Raw genomic sequence first — 22,495 nt, 5'->3', positions numbered from 1 at the left:
GGTCGACAAACAGGGGACACCGATTTATGGTGAATTGCAAAAGGACCAAAGGCAACATGAACATAAGAACATAAGAACTAGGAGCAGGAGTAGGCCATCTGGCCCCTCGAGCCTGCTCCGCCATTCAATGAGATCATGGCTGATCTTTTGTGGACTCAGCTCCACTTTCCGGCCCGAACACCATAACCCTTAATCCCTTTATTCTTGAAAAAACTATCTATCTTTACCTTAAAAACATGTAATGAAGGAGCCTCAACTGCTTCACTGGGCAAGGAATTCCATAGATTCACAACCCTTTGGGTGAAGAAGTTCCTCCTAAACTCAGTTCTAAATCTACTTCCCCTTATTTTGAGGCTATGCCCCCTAGTTCTGCTGTCACCCGCCAGTGGAAACAACCTGCCCGCATCTATCCTATCTATTACCCTTCATAATTTTAAATGTTTCTATAAGATCCCCCCTCATCCTTCTAAATTCCAACGAGTACAGTCCCAGTCTACTCAACCTCTCCTCATAATCCAACCCCTTCAGCTCTGGGATTAACCTAGTGAATCTCCTCTGCACACCCTCCAGCGCCAGTACGTCCTTTCTCAAGTAAGGAGACCAAAACTGAACACAATAGTCCAGGTGTGGCCGCACTAACACCGTATACAATTGCAACATAACCTCCCTAGTCTTAAACTCCATCCCTCTAGCAATGAAGGACAAAATTCCATTTGCCTTCTTAATCACCTGTTGCACTTGTAAACCAACCTTCTGTGACTCATGCACTAGCACACCCAAGTCTCTCTGAACAGCGGCATGCTTTAATATTTTATCGTTTAAATAATAATCCCGTTTGCTGTTATTCCTACCAAAATGGATAACCTCACATTTGTCAACATTGTATTCCATCTGCCAGACCCGAGCCCATTCACTTAACCTATCCAAATCCCTCTGCAGACTTCCAGTATCCTCTGCACTTTTCGCTTTACCACTCATCTTAGTGTCATCTGCAAACTTGGACACATTGCCCTTGGTCCCCAACTCCAAATCATCAATGTAAATTGTGAACAATTGTGGGCCCAACACGGATCCCTGAGGGACACCACTAGCTACTGATTGCCAACCAGAGAAACACCCATTTATCCCAACTCTTTGCTTTCTATTAATTAACCAATCCTCTATCCATGCTACTACTTTACCCTTAATGCCATGCATCTTTATCTTATGCAGCAACTTTTTGTGTGGCACCTTGTCAAAGGCTTTCTGGAAATCCAGATATACCACATCCATCGGCTCCCCGTTATCTACTGCACTGGTAATGTCCTCAAAAAATTCCACTAAATTAGTTAGGCACGACCTGCCTTTTACGAACCCATGCTGCGTCTGCCCAATGGGACAATTTCTATCCAGATGCCTCGCAATTTCTTCCTTGATGATAGATTCCAGCATCTTCCCTATTACCGAAGTTAAACTCACTGGCCTATAATTTCCTGCTTTCTGCCTACCTCCTTTTTTAAACAGTGGCGTCACGTTTGCTAATTTCCAATCCACCGGGACCACCCCAGAGTCTAGTGAATTTCGGTAAATTATCACTAGTGCATCTGCAATTTCCCTAGCCATCTCTTTTAGCACTCTGGGATGCATTCCATCAGGGCCAGGAGACTTGTCTACCTTTAGCCCCATTAGCTTGCCCATCACTCCCTCCTTAGTGATAACAATCATCTCAAGGTCCTCACCTGTCATAGCCTCATTTCTATCAGTCACTGGCATGTTATTTGTGTCTTCCACTGTGAAGACCGACCCAAAAAACCTGTTCAGTTCCTCAGCCATTTCCTCATTTCCCATTATTAAAACTCCCTTCTCATCCTCTAAAGGACCAATATTTACCTTAGCCACTCTTTTTTGTCTTATATATTTGTAAAAACTTTTACTGTCTGTTTTTATATTCTGAGCAAGTTTACTCTCATACTCTATCTTACTCTTCTTTATAGCTTTTTTAGTAGCTTTCTGTTGCCCCCTAAAGATTTCCCAGTCCTCTAATCTCCCAGCAATCTTTGCCACTTTATATGCTTTTGAGGAAAAATGTTTTTTTTTTAACGCAATGAGTGGTTTGGATCTGCAATCTCCTAAGTGTGTGATGGAGGTAGAATCATCAGGGACTTCAAAAGGGAAGCGATTATTTGAAGAGAAAAAAAATTGGTCTGCGGAGTGGCCCCAGCTGAGCGAATGCTGGAGTGAACTGGCACAGACATGATGGGCCAAATGGCCTCCTTCTGTGTCCATCATTCTATGAAAAACGACTTGGGTGAGGAGTCAGTTTCCAGCACATGGAACCAAACTCCAATGATTGCAGAACAAAGAAGCAAGAATTTATTGAGTGTTTTATTCTTGATGCGTGAACCTTTCAACAGTTTTATCATTGATGGAAAGTTAGTTAATTTGCTCATTAAAAAGTTTAATATTGACTTTACAGCTTGTGACTTAACAAGATACAGAACAGATAAATCAGCAAGTTTGTGAAAGTTCAGTGAGGTAGGTACCGTACTTCCCACTTCAATTGGATCTCGGGGTTGGAGATTTAATACAATTCAGGAATTTTCAATTCAACAAATGTGAGGCTATTTTCATCTCCCAATCTCAAGAGAAATCCATATTATTTCAGCAGTTTCGCCAAAAATGTTGAAACAAACCCGTGCAGTATGGCGCGCTGTAGTTTGCCAGCTGAGGTTTGTTACTGCCATTTGCGATGCCTCCCAAACGCACCCAAGTCATGTCAGTCATAGACATGTGCTACCTTTAATCATTTTCCTGACCAAACCAGAGCCAAACTGGAATAAGCAAGTGCCAGATCAGATCCAAAGATTGCTAAGATATTGGACCACACCCGCAACGTTTTTAAAATAATTTTTAATTTTTTTAAAAAAAAGAGTACCCAATTCATTTTTCCAATTAAGGGGCAATTTAGCGTGGCCAATCCACCTACCCTGCACATCTTTGGGTTGTGGGGGGTGAGACCCACACAGACACAGAGAACGTGCAAACTCCACACGGACAGTGACCCAGAGCCGGGATCGAACCTGGGACCTCGGCACCGTGAGGCATCAGTGCTAACCCACTGCGCCACCGTGCTGCTCTTCGTTTTTTAAATTTTAAGACTGTGCAGAAAGATCGATTTGCTCCAGGAGTTATTGCTTCAGAAATAGGACTTGGTTTTTTTTTTAAACAATCAAAACTTTATGAAATCAAAAGAAAAAACAATTGGCGGGATTTACCACACAATCCGCCACGTGTTTTTCGGCGGCCAGCCAGCGGGATATTCTGGTCCCGCCGTTGTCAACAGGATTTCTTACTGGCTGCACCCCTCGTCGCCAGGAAACCCATGTACCGGTGGGACCAGAATATCCACTGGCCTGAACTGCCGGTAAATTCCGCACAATATTTAAACTTCAAACCTAACAAGAACAGCTTACATAATAAAGACATGTATCTCTTAACCCTAAAACACAATTTCCCATTAGCCAACATATAAAATGAACATACAGCTCTCAACTCCACTTATGCAGGCAGACAACAATGATACTTGCATTTACAGAACATACTCTTGCTGTTAGTGCAGCTCCTTTCTGAAAGCCGGTCTCTGTGGCAGCTTTTCATGACCTCTCCTCGTGGCTTTCCAAATCCTTCTGCTCCCACCTGTTCGAACAGGATTCTTTTTTTCTCTCCGAATACCGCCCAGCCCCTCAAACAATGATTCTGTCCTTTGGTGTGTAGACTTGAACTCATCATTGCTATCTGGGCTTTTTATTACCCACTCTCATTTACACAGAACAGGGCTATGCTATGAATATGCAACTAATCTCCCAATTTACGGGCAAAAGATGCCATCAGACTCTGTAATGGACTAATGGCTGGTCAGATCAGAGTGTCCCAGAGGACAGTGGATCTTCAGTGAATCACCCCGGCTGAACAGGGGTATCATGTTTATTCCCATTAGCAACTTTAAGTCTGAATGGGACAATGTAACTCAGGTGCGGGTATATACCTCTGACTATGTGCTAACAGTTTTACCCTCAGTCTGTTAACCCCCAAATTGCCCACTACATCTTCGATCCAATTTATAATACTCTTTATTATTGTCCCAAGTACGCTTACATTAACACTGCAATTAAGTTGTTGTGAAAATCCCCTAGTCGCCACATTCCGGCACCTGTTCAGGTACATGGAGGGAGAATTCAGCATGTCCAATTCACCGAACAAGCACGTCTTTCAGGACTGTGGGAGGAAACCAGAGCACCCGGAGGAAATCCACGCAGACACGAGGAGAACGTGCAGACTCCGTACAGACAGTGACCCAAGCCAGGAATCAAACCTGGGACCCTGACGCTGTGAAGCAACAGTGCTAACCACTGTGCTACCATGCCGCCCACATTTCCTTACATCTCCCTATCGTAACACAGGTAAGAATCCATCTACAACTTGAGGTTTGATGCAAAAACAGATTAGGTACAGAATAGAAATGAAAAAAAATCTCACATCCTCAGTTTTAAGTCGTAAACTGTTATGTGACTATAGGAGGTATCATAGAAAAAGAATAGAGGAGACATTTCTCAGGAACACTGGGCGAGATTCGCCATTTGGGAGAAGACATTCTCCTGCTGGAGCTGAATTACAGATTTGCTCTCCCGCTGTCAAATTCCAGCTGACCATTTCAAAATCGTCAAGCTTGAAGGGGGTGATTGGAAAGCACATAACTCTCTTTGAAGTGATTGATGTTTATAAACATTGTGGTTAGAGCACTTCAGAGTTACTCAACCGTAAAGGAAGATGAATGAAGCAAGGCTGACAGCTGTGCACATGGAAATTGTCAATCACAGCCCAGTAAGGGAAATGAATGAATGACTTGCAGCTCAAGGATCTGAGGGGTTTAAACAGAGGTCGCTGGTTTCTCTTTCCAAGAATTGACACGTGATACCATTAAAATGTTTATAAAATCTATTTCCGGTTTAAATTTATTCAATGACTTGACCTCCACAGCCCTTTCACAGATGCACCACCCTCTCAGTGAAGACATCGCTCCTCATCTCAGTCCTAAATGGTCTATGCCGTATCCCGAGACTGTGCCCCCTGGTTCCAGACTCCCCAATCAGGGAAAACATCCTCCCGACATCTCGCCTGTCCAGCACGGTTAGAATTTTATGTTTCAATCAAACTCTTGTGAATACAGGCCCAGTCAAACCAATCTCTCTTCATACCTTCTCCTCTTCAGGATCATGCGGTACATGTAGAATGTTTCGAACCAGCAACAGGATCCTTTCAATCAGTAGATTATCCTCCTCCTGCCTCTGCTCCCAATCCTGTTACAGAAACATCATGCATTAAGTGGGGGAGGAAACACCCTCACAACCATGTGGGAAATTCTTGTAACAAGCATTTCTTGACAACAGGTAACACTTCAATCCTGCCCTCAATGGACATCCATGTGTAGTTTCTAGCAAGAGAACAGTAATCAGTAGCAGAAACTTGTGTCCATATGCCTCCTCCTCCCCAACCAAGGGAAGATTGAGGCCAAACGTAGGAACCCAAGTGCTGTGCTGCCTGAGATCACACAAGCTCCGCGCCAACCAAACCCAAAATCTGTGTATGGCTGAGGAACACAGCAGCAGATGCTTTTACCCATTGACCTACCCCAGGTCAGTTTTTCTTTTAAATAAAGTTGTATTTTCACTTACCAACTGCAAGAGATCATAAAGTTTTTCACTGAGCACTCCAAACACCTTTTCATCTGCAAATGCCTACAACATAAACACAATGGTTTAATTACACTCGAAATTCAGAGTTCTTCAAAACAAAAAGGTGCAATTAATTACGTACAAGCTACAAATCATTCTAGATTTCAATACAAGCAGATACTTCTGAACAGTGAGACGCATTCAAGAAGGAAATAGGGAGAGTACAGGGCCAACACGTTCCAATCAAGAAAAAGGGTGGGACCAACAAATCCAGTGAACCCTGGATATCGAGGGATATACAGCATCGGATCAGGAGAAAAAGGGAGGCTTATGGCAGATATCGAGGGCTCAAAACAGCAGAAGCCCTAGAGGCGTATAGAATGTGCAAGAGGGAACTTAAAAAGGAAATCAGGAGATCAAAAGGGGACATGAAAGGATACTAGCAGGTAAAATAAAGGAAAATCCTAAATTATTTTACAAGTACATTAAGGATAAAAGGATAACTAGGGAAAGAGCCGGGCCCATTAAGGACCACAGGGTGTGTGGGGAGCCGGAGGGTGTAGGTAGGGTTCAAAATGAATAGTTTTGTGTCAGTGTTCACACACGAGATGAGGGAAATGCATTTGACGTAGTCTACTTGGACTTAAGCAAGGTTTTTGTCGAGGTCCCACATGTGAGACGGATAGCCCAGGGGATCCAGGGAAATTTGACAAATTGGATCCAGAATTGTCTAAGTGGCAGGAAGTAGAGGGTGATGGTCGAGGGTGCAGTGGGATCCGTGCTGTTTGTATAAATGATTCATATAGGACATAATTTAGGACGGTTGATCAGTTTAATAAAGGCACGGGGAGTCCCAAGGCGAGTTGTGGAGACATTTATTAGCACAACATTATAAACGTGAGGCACGGCTACAGCTTACTTCTTTCTAGTCAGTCTCACACCGACTGACCTTTTATCCACATGCTAGTAAACTACCCACCCCCCAAGGCTTGCACTCCCAATGAGCACAGGGAAACAATCATCCTCAATTGGATTGTCAGGAAGTTCACGGATGATATGAAAATTGGTGATAAATAGTGGAGGATAGCCTTTGATTACAGGAGGATATAGACGGGCTGGTCAGATGGGCTGATCAGTGGCAAATGGAATTCAATCCGGATAAGTGCGAGGTGATGCACTTGGGCAGGACAAACAAGGCAAGGGAATACATAATAAACGGCAGCACCGAGGATCAGAGGGACATTGGTGTGCATGTACACCCGTCGTCCCTTAAGGTAGCAGATCAGGTGGATACAGTGGTTTAGAAGGCACATGGTATACTTATGGGCAGCACGGTAGCATGGTGGTTAGCATAAATGCTTCACAGCTCCAGGGTCCCTGGTTCGATTCCCGGCTGGGTCACTGTCTGTGCGGAGTCTGCACGTCCTCCCCGTGTGTGCGTGGGTTTCCTCCGGGTGCTCCGGTTTCCTCCCACAGTCCAAAGATGTGCGGGTTAGGTGGATTGGCCATGCTAAATTGCCCGTAGTGTCCTAAAAAGTAAGGTTAAGGGGGGGTTGTTGGGTTACGGGTATAGGGTGGATACGTGGGTTTGAGTAGGGTGATCATGGCTCGGCACAACATCGAGGGCCGAAGGGCCTGTTCTGTGCTGTACTGTTCTATGTTCTATACTTGCCGTTATTAGCCGAGGCATAGAGTTTAAGAGCAGGGAGGCAATGCTGGAAGTGTATAAAACGTTGATTAGGCCACTGTGCAGTTCTGGAATCCACAATATAAGACGGATGTGATAGCATTGGAAAGGGTGCACAGGAGATTTACCAGGATGTTGCCTGGGCTGGAGAGTTTTAGTTATGAAGAGAGATTGAAAATGAAAAAATGAAAATCGCTTATTGTCACGAGTAGACTTCAATGAAGTTACTGTGAAAAGCCCCTAGTCGCCAAATTCCGGCGCCTGTTCGGGGAGGCCATTACGGGAATCGAACAGTGCTGCTGGCCTGCTTGGTCTGTTTTCAAAGCCAGCGATTTAGCCCAGTGTGCTAAACAGCCCCTGGATAGACTGGGGTTGTTTTCCTTGGAGCAGAGGAGACTGAGGGGGGACGTCATTGAGATGGATAAAATTATGAGGGGCACAGATAGAGTAAACAGGAAGAAACTTTTCCCCTTGGTGGAGGGGTCAATGACCATGGGGCATAGATTTAAGGCGAGAGGCAGGAGGTTTAGAGGGGGTGTGAGGAAAAACCTTTTCACCCAGAGGGTGGTGGGAATCTGGAACGCACTGCCTGAAATCGTGGTGGAGGCAGGGATCTCATAGCATTTAAGAAGTATTTGAAAAATGAAATGAAAATCGCTTATTGTCACAAGTAGGCTTCAATGAAGTTACTGTGAAAAGCCCCTAGTCGCCACATTCCGGCACCTGTTCGGGGAGGCTGCTACGGGAATCGAACCGTGCTGCTGGCCTGCCTCGGTCTGCTGTCAAAGCCAGCGATTTAGCCCTGTGTGCTAAACCAGCCCTTGCACTTGCGATCCCAAGTTATACAAGACAACGGGCTGGAAAATGGGATTAAGTTAGGTGGTTGTTTTTGACCAGCACAGACACGATGGGCCAAAGAGCCTTTTCTGTGCTGTATGACTCTAAATAATCCTACTGGAAGTCATTGCATTGCCCAATAAAATGACTTTTAAAATTTCTGACAAGTTAGGCATCTCCCCAACCAACCAGTAACCCCACCTCTTTTAAGTCACTCTGGCTGACGGTTTATGATTGTCTACTGAGCAATACTCGAGAGAAGTATGTATCAGGGCGACTTATCCTTTCCTCCTGCCCTATTGAGGCAGACCGTCAACTTTTTTGTACCCCACAACCCCACCAGAACACAGCTGAGCTCAGCAATTCACCTGACTGTGCTTGGTCGACACAAATCTGCCTCCCCCACTTTGGTACCTCACACTACAGCTATCCCACCATGTCACCTCAAATTACGTTTTAACCCCCTCCCAGGCTCTCCCCACCCTTCGAGACAGGAAGGTTGATGGGTGCTGCAGTATTGTGCAAGTATATAGTCTATGCACTGAGTGCTGGCAGGTTATTCAACCACGTAGGGCATCACAGTCAACCCACGGCCCGATTGATGGTCTGCCTTTCATTAACATCCTAAATGAAATGAGTTTAGACAGTCCCAGGTCTCTGGGCTACAGTAAAGGCAGTTTTATTCCATTACTACAGCCATGCACCTTTGGATACTTCGAAAAATGAAAATGATTTGTTTCCTATTCCCGGGAATAAGATTTAAAATATTCTATTGACTTCCGGTGGCGCCCTCAAGGAGACAGGTCGCAGATCGGATCGCTCCCGCCCGCGATGGGCAAACGGACCTTTTTTAACGGACTTTTTTGGGACCTGGCAGCCTGAATCGGTGGAGGAGACGATAGGGAAGAGGCTTCCTTTCCGGGGTATGGGCAGCTGGACTAGAAGTGGTCGAGTGGAGCGGCAAGGATCGAAGCGGGAACTCCAGACCGGACGGCCAAGCATGGCGGACGGCGGGGACCGGGGAGCAGAGGCTCACTGGCCAAGGGAGGAGCCGATGGAGTTCTTCAAGAACTGCTTCGCCGAGCTGGGGAGGGACACGCTGGACCCGATGAGAGCGGTGATGGACCGAATGGCTGAGACACAGGCAGTCCAAGGGGAGGCGCTCGGGGAGGTCGAGGCGAAGCTCTCCAGCCAGGCGGGCACGGTAATGGAGCTGGAGCACGAGGTGGAGGAGCTGAACGCCCGTCAGAGGAGGATGCAGGAGCAGCTTGAAGAGCTGGAGAAAAGAGCCAGGAGGCAGAATTTAAGGATCATTGGCCTCCCCGAGGGCTGCGAGGGGTCGGATGTGGGCGCATACGTGACGGGTATGCTTGAGGCGCTGATGGGACCGGAGGCCTTCCCTCAACCCGTGGAGTTGGATGGGGCACATAGAGCCCCCGCAAGGAAGCCCAAGACGGGCGACCGACCGAGGGCCTTGGTGGTCCGCTTTCACCGGCTTGCTGACAGGGAACGTGTGCTGCGATGGGCCAGGGCGGAGAGGAGCAGCAGGTGGGAGAACTGCGAGGTGCGCATTTACCAGGACTTGGGAACGGAGCTGGCCAAGAGGCATGCAGGATTCATCAAGGTAAAGGCAGCCCTCTACAAAAAGGTGAAGTTTGGAATGCTGTATCCTGCAAAGTTTGAGGAACTCCACTACTACTTTGAAACACCAGAACAGGTTTGGACCTTTATTAAAGATAAGAAACTGGACTTGAACTAATGGGCACTTGGTTCTTTCAGTGCTGTACAGTGGCGGCGGTCTGTTAACCCAAAATTGCTCTGATTAGGTGTGGACTTTTATTAAAAGAAGCTGGACTTGAACTAAAGGACTTTGGGCTCTACGAGCTTTTGTGTGGCGGCGGTTTGTTAAACTATCCTGTACTGTAATGTTTTACCCATGATTGTTTTCAGCCTGGACAGAGAGTGGGGGCTGGAGGGCGCACTGTTTAGGGTGTTTTGGGGGGATTGCAACAAGAGGGGGGGGGGGGTGGCGGCCTGCAAAGGGGGCCCTGCACTTGGTACCTTTTGGCGGGAGATCGGGGCCTCTGATAGGGGGATGGGCTAGGGGCTGGTTACGGGACTTGAAAGGGCATGCTGGGATACAATTAGGTTAATGGGTCCCTGGTGTGTGGGGAGAGGGCCCGAGCGCTCGGACGGGAGACAGGCAGGCGCCAAGGGCAGGGGTCAGCGTAGGTCAGGGGGCACCAGGGAGAGTTGGAGATGGGGCGGGGCAGGCTAGGGCCAAGCACAGGGCTGACCTGGTAGGTCAGGCCTCGGGGGGGAGGGGGGTTTAGGGCCACGTTAGTTTAGTTGAACACGTGTGGCATGGGCAAACAGAGCTGGCAGGGGAAGTGCCTTATTAACATGTTTATTCTTTCCCACTGTTCGTTTTCACTATGTTAAGGCTCTTTGCACAGGGCCATTTTTCTCTCTGTAACTGTTATAAATTTGTGTTAAATAAAAAAACTCAAAAAAAAAAATTCTATTAAATTTGGCTGAAAATTAAGCAGTTCACTAGTCGCATATTCAGACATAAACTCCATTCTTTATGTACTTGCCTCTTTGTACCCCTGCAGATAGGTAACCACTTGCATAAAATGGTGACTGAAGGTAGGATTGTCAGGAACCTTCCCAAAACACAGAAGTGCTGGCTGTGTTAGATTTACCAACAATCTAGAAACGAATCATGAGAGGAAAACACCAGGCATTACACAGTATTACAAATGAGAAACAATTATTCCGATTGATGTATTCTGTTAGCTCTCAATTCAAAACTCCTCTGTCAATAGTGTTGGAGACTTTTAATATTCATTGTATCCACATCTGACACCTACATTTTCAGTAGGATCTTCCTGCTTATGTGATAGTCCTGGCGCTACACCTCTAAGCTCTGGCCACCAGAGGGAATCCTAGACCTTCAAATACGTCTGGCAGTCATCTTAGTAAAGGTTTAGATAAAGGCCCAGATTTTCATGACAACAGAGAGCCTCTCCGTTGTCGCAAAAATCCCAGAAATGGTCAAAATGTCTAAGTCCCGAACCCAGCATTTCACATCTTCGTCAGGGTGGGACTAGAGTCGGGCCAGGCTTCACGTATGCGTGATTCGTGGAGGCAGCTGGCCACATGAATCACCAGCTGTGTCCACTGGGGAAAAACAGGAGATGTTAAGGTGCTCTCCAGCTATCAAACCTGTCAAAGCTATCCAGGACGTGCCCAACCTATCAAAGAAGTGTCCAAGGATACCAGCTGAGCTGGCATGGAGAGGGTACGGTCAAAGGGTGAACATGGTTCACAGCTCCAGGGTCCCAGGTTCGGTTCCCGGCTGGGTCACTGTCTGTGTGGAGTCTGCACGTCCTCCCCGTGTGTGCGTGGGTTTCCTCCGGGTGCTCCGGTTTCCTCCCACAGTCCAAAGATGTGCGGGTTAGGTGGATTGGCCATGCTAAATTGCCCGTAGTGTCCTTAAAAAGTAAGGTTAAGGGGGGGGTTGTTGGGTTACGGGTGGATACGTGGGTTTGAGTAGGGTGATCATTGTTCGGCACAACATCGAGGGCCGAAGGGCCTGTTCTGTGCTGTACTGTTCTATGTTCTATGGGTTGACACAAAGTTAACATGGGGCATGGGGGTGGATAGAGGAGCTTTAATTTGGCATCAGAGTGTGAGGGGCCATGGGAGATGCATAAAGGGGCACCAATTTGGTATAGGGATGTGGGGGCTATGGAGGGTATGTGGGGGGCATGGGTCTTTATAGGTTGGCATGGATTGGTTGTAAGTAGTGTTGGGGGGGGTGAAGGGATTTTGTATTATTATGTTTTATTTATTTAAAAACAGTTCTGAGGCAGAGGTAGCCTTGTGACCAGCCTGCCTTCAGCCCAGTGTCTGCAGATTCATTCCGGGGTTGCCCACCCAGACTCCTGTTTCAGCTCCCCCACCTTGACCAAAGACCCCATCTGTGAGAGGCCACCTCAGAGCTGGGAAATCCCGAGCCTGCACCCCCGACACCAGGATGAAAATCTGGGCAGAAGAGTTCAATAAGCTTGTTTTAACAGGCCCGCCGTTGGCCCTTTTGCCTCTCGCCACTGCTTTTCGAGAAGCTTCTCTGATTTCCCAGAATCCCAAGCAAAAAGCATAATAACTGCACAGCAAACAATCCCAATTTCAAAAAGGACAAAAATGTAACCTTGAAAGGAACAGCCAAGAATAGAACATAAATTCTCAAAGGCTTTACATGCAACCCCCTCAATCATAGTATCCCTACATTGCAGAAGTAGGCCATTTTGCCCATCGAGTCTGCACCAAACCTTCTGAAAGATCACCCTAACTACGCCTAATCTCCCACCCTATCCCCATAACCCCACCGAGGGGCTATTTAGCACAGTCAATCCACCTAACCTGCACATCTTTGGACTGTGGAAGGAAACCGGAGCACCCGGAGGAAACCCACGCACACACGGGAAGAATGTAGAAACTCCACAGTCAGTCGCCCGAGGCTGGAACCGAACCTGGATCCCTGGCGCTGTGAGGCAGCAGTGTTAACCACTGTGCTACCAGTGGATACCGGTAGATATACAGTTCATACACACTGTGAATCTTTGACTATTGCCTATTTCTGATTACAATCCAATCTTGACCCCACTGCCACATTCGCGGATTGTTCACAGGCTCGGATTTAAACACCTCCCCTTGAGGGTAGGTATGAAACTATTAGTTCCCTCAGCCCAGAAAACCTTACATGCCGCAGCTCCCACCCCATTTCCCTTTCTCCTTTAGTTTCCTTCTACTTTAAAAAAATAAATTCAGAATACCCAATTCTTTTTTCTAACCAATTAAGGGTTAATTGAGCGTGGCCCATCCACCTACCCTGCACATCTTTGGGTTGTGGGGGTGAGACCCACGCAAACACAGGGAGAATGTGCAAACTCCACACGGACAGTGACCCAGAGCCGGGATTGAACCTGGGACCTCGGCGTCGTGAGGCAGCAGTGCTAACCAACTGTGCTACCGTGCTGCCCTTGAACATAAGTTTCCTTCTACTTTAAGCAACTTTTTTTTTCCCTGTGGATTTCTTAAGCTCCATTCACCACTAAAAGCCCCTCAAACAGCAGTTTCGCCAACACTTCGGGATGGGGGCAGGGTCAAGGGAAATGCCGATTTGGGGGAACTACAGATTTGAGCCAGGGAGGTGGGATGGAAATTTTCATAAATGGGGGGAGATGGGGATTAAGACGCTAAAAGATTTGTTTCTTAGGGGTCAGTTTGCAGGATTCAAGGAGCTGGAAGCGAAGTATGGGCTGGAGCAGGGGGAAATGTTTAGATACATGCAGGTTCGAGACTTTGCCAGAAAGGAGATACAGAGCTTCCCGGAGGAGCCGGCCTCCACATTGCTGGAGGAGGTGCTGACGACAGGGGGACTGGAGACGGGGGTAGTGTCAGTGGTGTACGGAGCTATTTTGGAAGAGGATAAGGCATCACTGGAAGGGATCAAAGCGAAGTGGGAGGAAGAGTTGGGAGTGAATATGGAGGAGGCGTTCTGGTGTGAGGTGCTCCGGAGAGTAAATGCCTCCACCTCGTGTGCGAGGTTGGGGCTGTTACAGCTGAAGGGGGTATACACACCTCACGAGGGCGAGGATGAGCCGCTTCTTTGAAGGAGTGGAAGATGTGTGTGAGCGTTGCGCTGGGGGCTGGAAGGAGGTTTTTCGGGGAATTTCCACGGTGGTGCAAGTGAAACTAGACCCGGGTCCCCGGGAGGCCATATTCGGGGTGTCGGACCAGCCAGGGCTGGAAACCGGGGCGGAGGAAGATATCGTAGCCTTCGCCTCGTTGATCGTCCGAAGGCGGATCCTGTTGGGGATGGAGAGCGGCCTCTCCACCCTGTGCCCTGACATGGCGGGGGGACCTGTTGGAATTCTTGACTCTTGAGAAGGTTAAGTTTGAACTGAGGGGAAGGACGGAGGGGTTCTACAAGTCATGGGCACGATCCATTATACACTTTCAAGAACTGGATAACATCGAACATTAGTTTGGGGGGGGCTGTGTGTATTAAGGGTGACTGTGGGTGATCCCTAATTCCTTTTTGTCATTTGTTCATGTAAACATGCGGGCTCATGTTTGGGGGTTGGTGGGAGAATGGGATCGTTGTTATTGTTATGGGGATTGACATATTTGTTGCTGATTACTGTTTATTGTTGGTGGGTGTAAATTTGAGAGAAAATGTGAAAAAGGAGAATAAAAATATTTTTTTTAAAAGCCCCTCAAAGAAAACCTCCCTTTGGAAGAGCCAAATGGATATTTAATTAACTCCATATCTATTTGATTACAACAGAACAAATCACCTATTTCAGATAAACTGCTGTAGTTTGAGACACCATTTAAATGCAGAGACAGTCTTTGCATTTACATAAGAACATAAGAACATAAGAACTAGGAGCAGGAGTAGGCCATCTGGCCCCTCGAGCCTGCTCCGCCATTCAATGAGATCATGGCTGATCTTTTGTGGACTCAGCTCCACTTTCCGGCCCGAACACCATAACCCTTAATCCCTTTATTCTTCAAAAAACTATCTATCTTTACCTTAAAAACATGTAATGAAGGAGCCTCAACTGCTTCACTGGGCAAGGAATTCCATAGATTCACAACCCTTTCGGTGAAGAAGTTCCTCCTAAACTCAGTTCTAAATCTACTTCCCCTTATTTTGAGGCTATGCCCCCATTTAAATGATGTCTCAAACTACAGCAGTGAATCAGTTTATCTGAAATAGGTGATTTGTTCTGCAAAAATGCTCCATGCAGCAAAAGTCATTTAAATTTGATTCATACCTGATAACTGCTTCATAGAGCATCTTCTCCTCGGGGTACTGTGCGATAATGGGTAGCAAGTCATTCTGTAGAATCTGTGCAGTTCCTAGCTGCTGCCGAATGTCTCTAGTCTCATCTTCATGTCTCAGGTACCTGATTAGGTCCTTGATGCTCTCTGAAAAACAAAAAATAATTCCAGTCACAACATTTACTTTTGAAAACAAACGTCACTTTTAATTTTCTCCACTCTTTTCCTGAAGGCTCTGGTTGGGGCACTGGTTGCACTCAAGTATGAGCCAAAAGTAAGTGCTGACTGGCTATGCTACCATACAACCAAACCCAACACTGTTCCTGTCCAATAGCCACATGTGCATTTTCCAGAAAGAATTCTTAGATTCAGAAAGATTTGCATGGCCATGGGGAAAGAGCAGTGGGACTAATTGGATAGCTCTTTCAAAGAGTTGGCACTGGCACGATGGGCCGAATGGAGGATTGAATCTGCCCAACACTACTCTTGCAAACATGTTCTTGTTCATGGAACATTGCTAGAACAGAATGATTGTTGAATTTGTCTGCGTAAAACGCACGGCTTTCTTGAACTAATTCACAGCAGGAAGCATGTTCAGATGCTCGTCAATGAGACAAAGTGCTGTACATTTTGAAGTATTAGGATGGTCGAGTCCGGCCATCATTGGGACAAGAATCAAGTTGTACATTGACGTACATTAACGGGGTGATCTCAGAGAGGTTTATAAGCTTATGAAACGGCCTGGCAGGGTAGAGAAGATGTTTTCACTTGTGGGGAGACCAAATCGAAGGGCCATAAATACAAGGTAGTCATTAATAAATCCAACCGGGGGAATGCGGGAGAAACGTCTTTGTCCAGAGTGGTGAGAATGTAGAACTCGCAACCACAGGGATAGTCGAGGCAAATAGTATGGATACATTTAAGGGGAAGTTGGATAAAGAGGGAGAAATGAATTAAAGGATATGGTGAAGGGATTGGGATGAAGGTGGTGTGGGAGGTAGCTTGTGTGGAACAGAAATACCGGCAAGGAGCAGAGGAATTGAATGGTCTATTTCTGTGTTGTAAATTCTATTTTATTTTCTAGTAACAACACTTCACAGAATGGTTACGGCGCAAGAGGAGGCCATTTGCCCATATTGTCTGCACAGACTCTCCAAATGAGCATATGACCGAGTGCCATTCTCCTGCCTTTCCCCCGTACCCCTGCATGTTGTTTGAATAGAAACAATCATTTTATGTCCTCTCAAATGCCTCGATTGAACACTTCCAGGCAGCACATTCCAGACCCCAGCCACTCACTGGGTGAAAAAGATTTTCTCATATCACATTTGCTTCTTTTGCAAATCTCTTTAAATCTGTGCCCTCTCATTCTTGATCCTTTTACGAGCAGGAACAGTTGTTCCCGATCTACTCTGTCCAGCCCCTTTGTGATTTTGAACACCTCTATCAAACCTTCTCTTAGCCTTCTCCTCAGAACAGTCCCATCCTCTCCGATCTATCCTCATGACTGAAGTTTCTCATCCCTGGAAGCATCCTTGTAAACAATTTCTGCACTCACTCCAGTGTGCTCACATCCTTCCTATAGTGTAGCGCCCAGGACTGTGCACAATATTCAAGCTGAGGTCTGACTAGTGTCTTGTATAAATTCAGCATAACCTCCTTGTTCTTGTACTCTCTGCCCCTGTTAATAAAGCCCAGAATAATAATTATTATTATTACTACGAGACTGAGAGCAGAGAGCTAATTTGGATTTCCTGAACTGGCGCCAGGATTCAAGTGACATAGTGGTGGCACAGTTGTTAGTGGCACAGTGGTTAGCACTGCTGCCTCACAGCATAAATGACCCGGGTTTGATTCTGACCTCGAGTCATTATCTGTGTAGATTCTGCACGTTCTCCCCGTGTCTGCGTGAGTTTCCTCCGGGTGCTCCGGTTTCCTCCCACAGTCCAAAGATGTGCAGGTTAGATGGATTGTCAATGCTAAATTGCCCGTTAGTGTCCAACGGTTAGGTGGGGCTACTGGGATAGGGCGGAGAGTGGACCTTGGTGGGGCGCTCTTTCCGAGGGTCGGTGCAGACTCGATGGGCTGAGTGGCCTCCTTCTGCACTGTAGCGATTCTATGATGATTCTAAGTAGAAGCAGCTAATTGGGCAAGTATGGTCGGGTAAGTATTTACTTCTTTCATCACTAATAATTTTGAGGTCTTATTTTGTGGTTCATCGTTTGTAAGGGCTATATCCTGTAACATTCCTTTCCTTGGATTGCCACCTTGTCGTGGTGGAGAGGCTTGAACGTTCCGTTGATCTCAAGAGCAATGCCATCAGGAATCTTAAGCTACTGACAGGGTCACGCATGACGGTAAGGTCGGAGGGGAGGAACCAGGCAAAGCGTGAACCAAAACAAGTCCTCAACAGCGGATCAGGTGCTGTGATGGCAGATGAAGGCTGAAGCAGTAGGGAGATCCCCAGTCGCTGAGGTTCCCCTGCCACTGAACTGGACCTACCCTCTGTGAAAGACCATGTGTCTGCTGATGTGCTGCAGCATACCCATGTTAAAAGATGTCCCACACCAGGCAACTACCTAGTTTCTTAGTGAACAATCATAGTCGTTAGCGGGTGATTGCCAAAGAACAACAAAATTCTGTAACAACAAGGAGCAGGGAAGGACCCTAGAGTACTGATATTATTTGACATTAAGTATTTTCCAAAAGGTTTCAATTAATTTAAAGGGGTAAGCCATGGAAGGATAGCTCAAAGCTTTGGTGTGCTCTTTCTGCCTTATGTGGGAAGCTGGGAACATTTCTAGAGCCCAGGGCCAGCATGCGTGCAGGACGTGTTTCCAGCTGCAGCTCCTAGAAGTCCAGGTTTCGGAGCTGGAGTGGCCGTTGAGGACACTTTGGAGGACCCCACAAGAGAACAGGCCATCCTCGACTGGGTATTGTATAATGAGAAGGGAATAATTGGCAACCTAGTCGTGCAACACTCCTTGGGGATGAGCGACCATAATATGATAGAATTCTCCATCACGATGTAGAGTGAAGTAGTTGATTCGGAGACTAAGGTCCTGAATCATAATAAAGGAAGCTACGATGGTATGAGGCGCGAATTGGCTATAATGGATTAGGAAAGGTTACTTAAAGGGATGACGGTGGATAGGCAATGGCAAACATTCAAAGAGTTCATGGTTGAACGGCAACAATCGTTTATTCCTGTCTGGCAAAAAAAAAATCACTTTGAGAGTCAACGTGGCAAGTAAAAGGAATAACACTTATCTGCATAATTAACACAGCAAACAGGCAAAGTTCAGGCAATTATAATTATAACTGGTGCTTTGTCAATGTGGGCTTTGTTGTCATCTAAACCTTCCCATGATGATTACCGCTTTACAACAATTTGAAGAATTAAGCTTCAGGATGTAAAGAGCACAACATTTAAATCATGACGGAAAGTTTGGGTCTGAAGTGACTTACCTAAGCAATCAGGCTCTTTGTGATAGTTGTCACCTTCCAGATACCCCAGGGCACTGCACGTTGCTAATAATTCACAGTTCATCATTTTCAGGTGCACTCCTTAAAGCAGCAGAGGCAGAGGGCTGAAGCAACCTGGAACAGCAAAGAGCAAAACGGAGAGAGAAACGGGTGAAATTCAACCAGCTATATGAGGGTCAGTGCAGAAAATTCATAGTACTGTTACAATGCAGGAGACCTGCCTAAAGGAACACTGCTCAAGAATTATTTTTGGGGGGGGTAATCACAAGAACCACCTATGATGACTCTTGCCTCAGTGTCTCCCACTCTCTTCCAACGAGTAAAACAATTCTCATCGGGCAGCATGCTGGCGCAGTGGTTAGCACTGCTGCCTCACGGTGCCGAGGTCCCAGGTTTGATCCCGGCTCTGAGTCACTGTCCGTGGAGTTTGCACATTCTCCCCGTGTTTGCGTGGGTTTCGCACACTGGGCTAAATAGCTGAACAGCTGGCTTTTAAAGCAGACCATGGCAGGCCAGCAGCACGGGTTCAATTCCCGTACCAGCCTCCCCGAACAGGCGCTGGAATGTGGCGACTGGGGGCTTTTCACAGTAACTTCATTGAAGCCTACTCGTGACAATAAGCGATTTTCATTTCATTCATAACCCAAAGATGTGCAGGCTAGGTGGATTGGACTCGTTAAATTCCCCCTTAATTGGGGAAAAAATGAATTGGGTACTCTAAATTTATTTTAAAAATAAATAAATAATTCTTGTCACCGGTACTTTTATTAGTACAGTAACAATAGGCAATATATCACCGACCCAATTTCCCCTGATACTGAGACCAATTCTAACACTCGAACTGTCTAAAATTAAAGCTGCAGATTAGGGAACCTAGGACAATTTAGAGCTATACCCAGTAGGTCTTGAAGAGCTAATTTAACAGGAAACGCTCCTTCGTCCTTCTCTTATCCTTTGCCATCCTCGAGTTGTGTAGGTTGAGTAACGGTAATGCAAACCGTAATGATAAAGGGACACCTGACCCTTTGTACCTTGCCACTGACTGTAAAATGGGGGGGAAAAGTATAGTTTCCAATGAATGAATGAATACAATTTTCTACACAGAGTGTCACTGACAGCACGCTAATACAAAACAGGGCAATGGGAGACCTACATTTTAAGGGTCCTGTAAATAAATGGCTGTTGAACCAGCAACAAAATGTGTGGAAGCAGATTTTAATTATCCATCAGGTCAATGTTAGAAATAAGGGGGAAACATTAAACATGTGCCAGTGGTGTTTGGATGCTGCCTTGGACCATCTTTGTGAGGCCTTCACTCACCCTGCTGTCAGCTCATCTTTGCAGACAGGCTGAATTTCTACTTTATTATATTATTAGAATTCATGTTTGTTTTTTTTAAATGGATGCACACCTTAAAATATGTAAAAATGCAATGAGAGGCATTGCTTCAATTTGGGGTGGGGGAAACACTTGAAGATAAAGCGAGTGAGAATAAATTGCAATTAAAATGCAAGATTATGTTGGAAGTGGAGATAGGCCGGGCTGCACGCTGGAGCCATTCTGGTTGAAGGGGTTTCATTTGGGCAAAACTTGACCAAAGGAGGTAGGAAGCTCACCTGATATTTCGCAAACTACTTTCCCGAAAGTTTCCGAGTCAAACGGTTGAAATATTTCAGGCCGTTTTCCTGAGGGAAATGTGGACAACCGGCGCTGCAGCAAAATCCCGCCAAATCCCGGAGCGGCCCACTGGGAGGAGAGGGGGGGGATCGGCCAGGTTTAGGGGTGAAACAAAACCCAAACTAGGGAACAGAGCAGCACCCAACATCATTCCTCAATGGCAGTCAGATGATTCCACATTATCGACGCCGTGCTAGATTGCCAGCACGGCCTGCAAACTAATGCCGAGGATCCCCGACTTGTCTCCCCCCCCGCGGTGGATTGAAAGAGTCCAAGCGGGAGCCGTTCAGCAAAGTTCACATTTCGGCGGATATTCCGCATTTACCTCCGTTCGCTGATGTGGGGTGGGGGGTGTTTGCGATTTTAAAAATCCATCCGAGTTGGAGCGGCAGCGATCCTTTCCTCCCCCCGGTCAGCAGCTTCCCCGCCAGACCGGGGCCCGATCCAGCCTTACATTCAAACCGCTCTCGGCTGGTTCGTTATGAGTCACGGTGGCCGAGTGGTTAAGGCGTTGGACTCGAAATCCAATGGGGTCTCCCCGCACAGGTTCGAATCCTGTTCGTGACGATGTGTACATTTTTTATAAAAATGTCCAATCTATCCTAAAATAACATTCCCATTTTGCTCCCGGGACCTTTTAATTAGGGTTCACTTCTCACACAAGGTTAAATGTGCTACAGGAATAAAATACAAACAAAAAAATCTCATTTAATTTACATACTGGACAATCTCAGCAGGTCTGACAGCCTCTGTGGAGAGAGAAGGGAGCTGACATTTCGATGAGTCTTCGTCAAAGGGACAGAACTGGAAATAGGGTCAGATTTATCCTGTCCGCAACGGGTGGAGCTGGACAGATGCAGGCTGGGAAGAGATTGACAAAGATGTCATCGACAAAAAGGCTAAGAAGGGAGCTGATAGCGGCACATAAAGAGATTAGAATGTGTGAACGGCAGAATAAAGGTAAGCAGAGTGTCAAAGGGCAACGAGGAAAGGGGAAGAAATGGTGAAGGTGGAGGAGAGAGTTCACAGTCTGAAGTTATTGAACTCCATGTTCGGTCCGGAAGGCTGTGACGTGCCTAATTGGAAGATGAGGTGCTGTTCCTCCAGTTAGCGCTGGGCTTCACTCGGACATTGCAGCAGGACAAGGACGGACATGTGGACGTGAGAGCAGGGCGGTAAGCTGAAATGGCAGCAGCAGGAAGGTCTGGGTCCTGCTTGCGGACGGACCAGACGTGTTCTGCAAAGCAGTCACCCAGTCTGCGTTTAGTCTCTCCAATGGCTGGTGTAGCTCAGTTGGCTGGGCAGCTGGTTTGTGATGCAGAGCAAGGCCCACAGCCCACGTTCAATTCCCCTACCGTCTGAGGTTAATCATGAAGGCCCCACCTTGCCCCTCGCCCGAGCTGTGGTGATCCTCGGGTTAAATCATCACCATCAGCTCTCTCTCAAAGGGGAAAACAGCCTATGGTCACCTGAGACTGTGGCGACTTTACTTTTTAGTCTCTCTTATGTAGAATATACCACATTGGAAGCAGCGATTGCAATAGACCGGATTGAAGGAGGTGCACATGATGTGCTGCTTCACCTGAAAAGAGTGTTTACGCCCTTAGATGGTGAGGAGGAAAGGGGCAGGCGTTGCACCTTCTACAATTGCATGGCAAAGGGGTGAGGTGTTGGGGGCAATGGAGGAGTGGATCAAGGTATCCTGGAGGGAGCAGTTCCTGGAAAAAGCTGCCCGGAGGAGTGAGGGGAAGATGTGTAGTGGTGGCATCGTGAAGGAGTTGACGGAACGGGTGCAGGATGGTTCTTTGAATGCAAAGGCTGGTGGGGTGGAAAGTGAGGATAGGAGGGACCCTATCCTGGGTCTGGGTGGGAGGGGAAGGGGTGAAAACAGAGGTGCAGGACCATTAAATCTCATTAAATGGTCACTTTGTAAAACCTCCCGAATATATCAACTAAATATAAACTTGAACGATGGAAGCTTCTGAATAGCTTATTACCCATGACATTACAAATCATCAAATCTGTTCAAAATGGACTAACATTATCCATGGACAAAGCTTTATTAGTTTGTTTATGAATTATTCACTTTCATTTCCCAGATCGTTCTGCATTGTGTTCATGGGCAGCACGGTAGCATTGTGGCTAGCACAACTGCTTCAATGCTCCAGGGTCCCAGGTTCGATTCCCGACTTGGGTCACTGTCTGTGTGGAGTCTGCACGTCCTCCCCGTGTGTGCGTG

The 22,495-nt window shown here is 46.7% G+C and overlaps 1 protein-coding gene and 1 non-coding gene across 3 annotated transcripts in view; one reads left to right on the top strand and one right to left on the bottom strand.

The window, feature by feature from the left end:
• timeless (timeless circadian clock) overlaps nt 1-20,625 on the bottom strand; it is a 77,001-nt gene extending 56,376 nt beyond the window's left edge. The window contains exons 1-6 of one of the 2 annotated variants that reach the window (XM_038786510.1): nt 20,582-20,625; nt 18,562-18,693; nt 15,087-15,240; nt 10,833-10,947; nt 5,712-5,774; nt 5,235-5,336 (exon numbers count right to left, since the gene is read on the bottom strand). In XM_038786510.1, the coding sequence (XP_038642438.1) occupies nt 5,235-5,336; nt 5,712-5,774; nt 10,833-10,947; nt 15,087-15,240; nt 18,562-18,646 (519 nt within the window). In that variant the 5' untranslated portion in view covers nt 18,647-18,693; nt 20,582-20,625. Of the gene's footprint in view, nt 1-5,234; nt 5,337-5,711; nt 5,775-10,832; nt 10,948-15,086; nt 15,241-18,561; nt 18,694-20,195 lie in introns of both variants that reach the window. The other variant, XM_038786509.1, reaches the window with a different exon arrangement.
• A 116-nt stretch (nt 20,626-20,741) lies between these two features.
• Nucleotides 20,742-20,823, top strand: trnas-cga. The gene has a single exon. It is a non-coding gene; the product is annotated as a tRNA-Ser (tRNA).
• The last annotated feature ends 1,672 nt before the right edge of the window (nt 20,824-22,495 follow it).

Source organism: Scyliorhinus canicula, chromosome 28 (genome assembly GCF_902713615.1).
Source record: "Scyliorhinus canicula chromosome 28, sScyCan1.1, whole genome shotgun sequence".
Classification (NCBI taxonomy): Eukaryota; Metazoa; Chordata; class Chondrichthyes; order Carcharhiniformes; family Scyliorhinidae; genus Scyliorhinus; species Scyliorhinus canicula.
The sequence above is the reverse complement of the archived record's forward strand: the minus strand, read 5'-3'. Positions and strand labels throughout refer to the sequence as shown.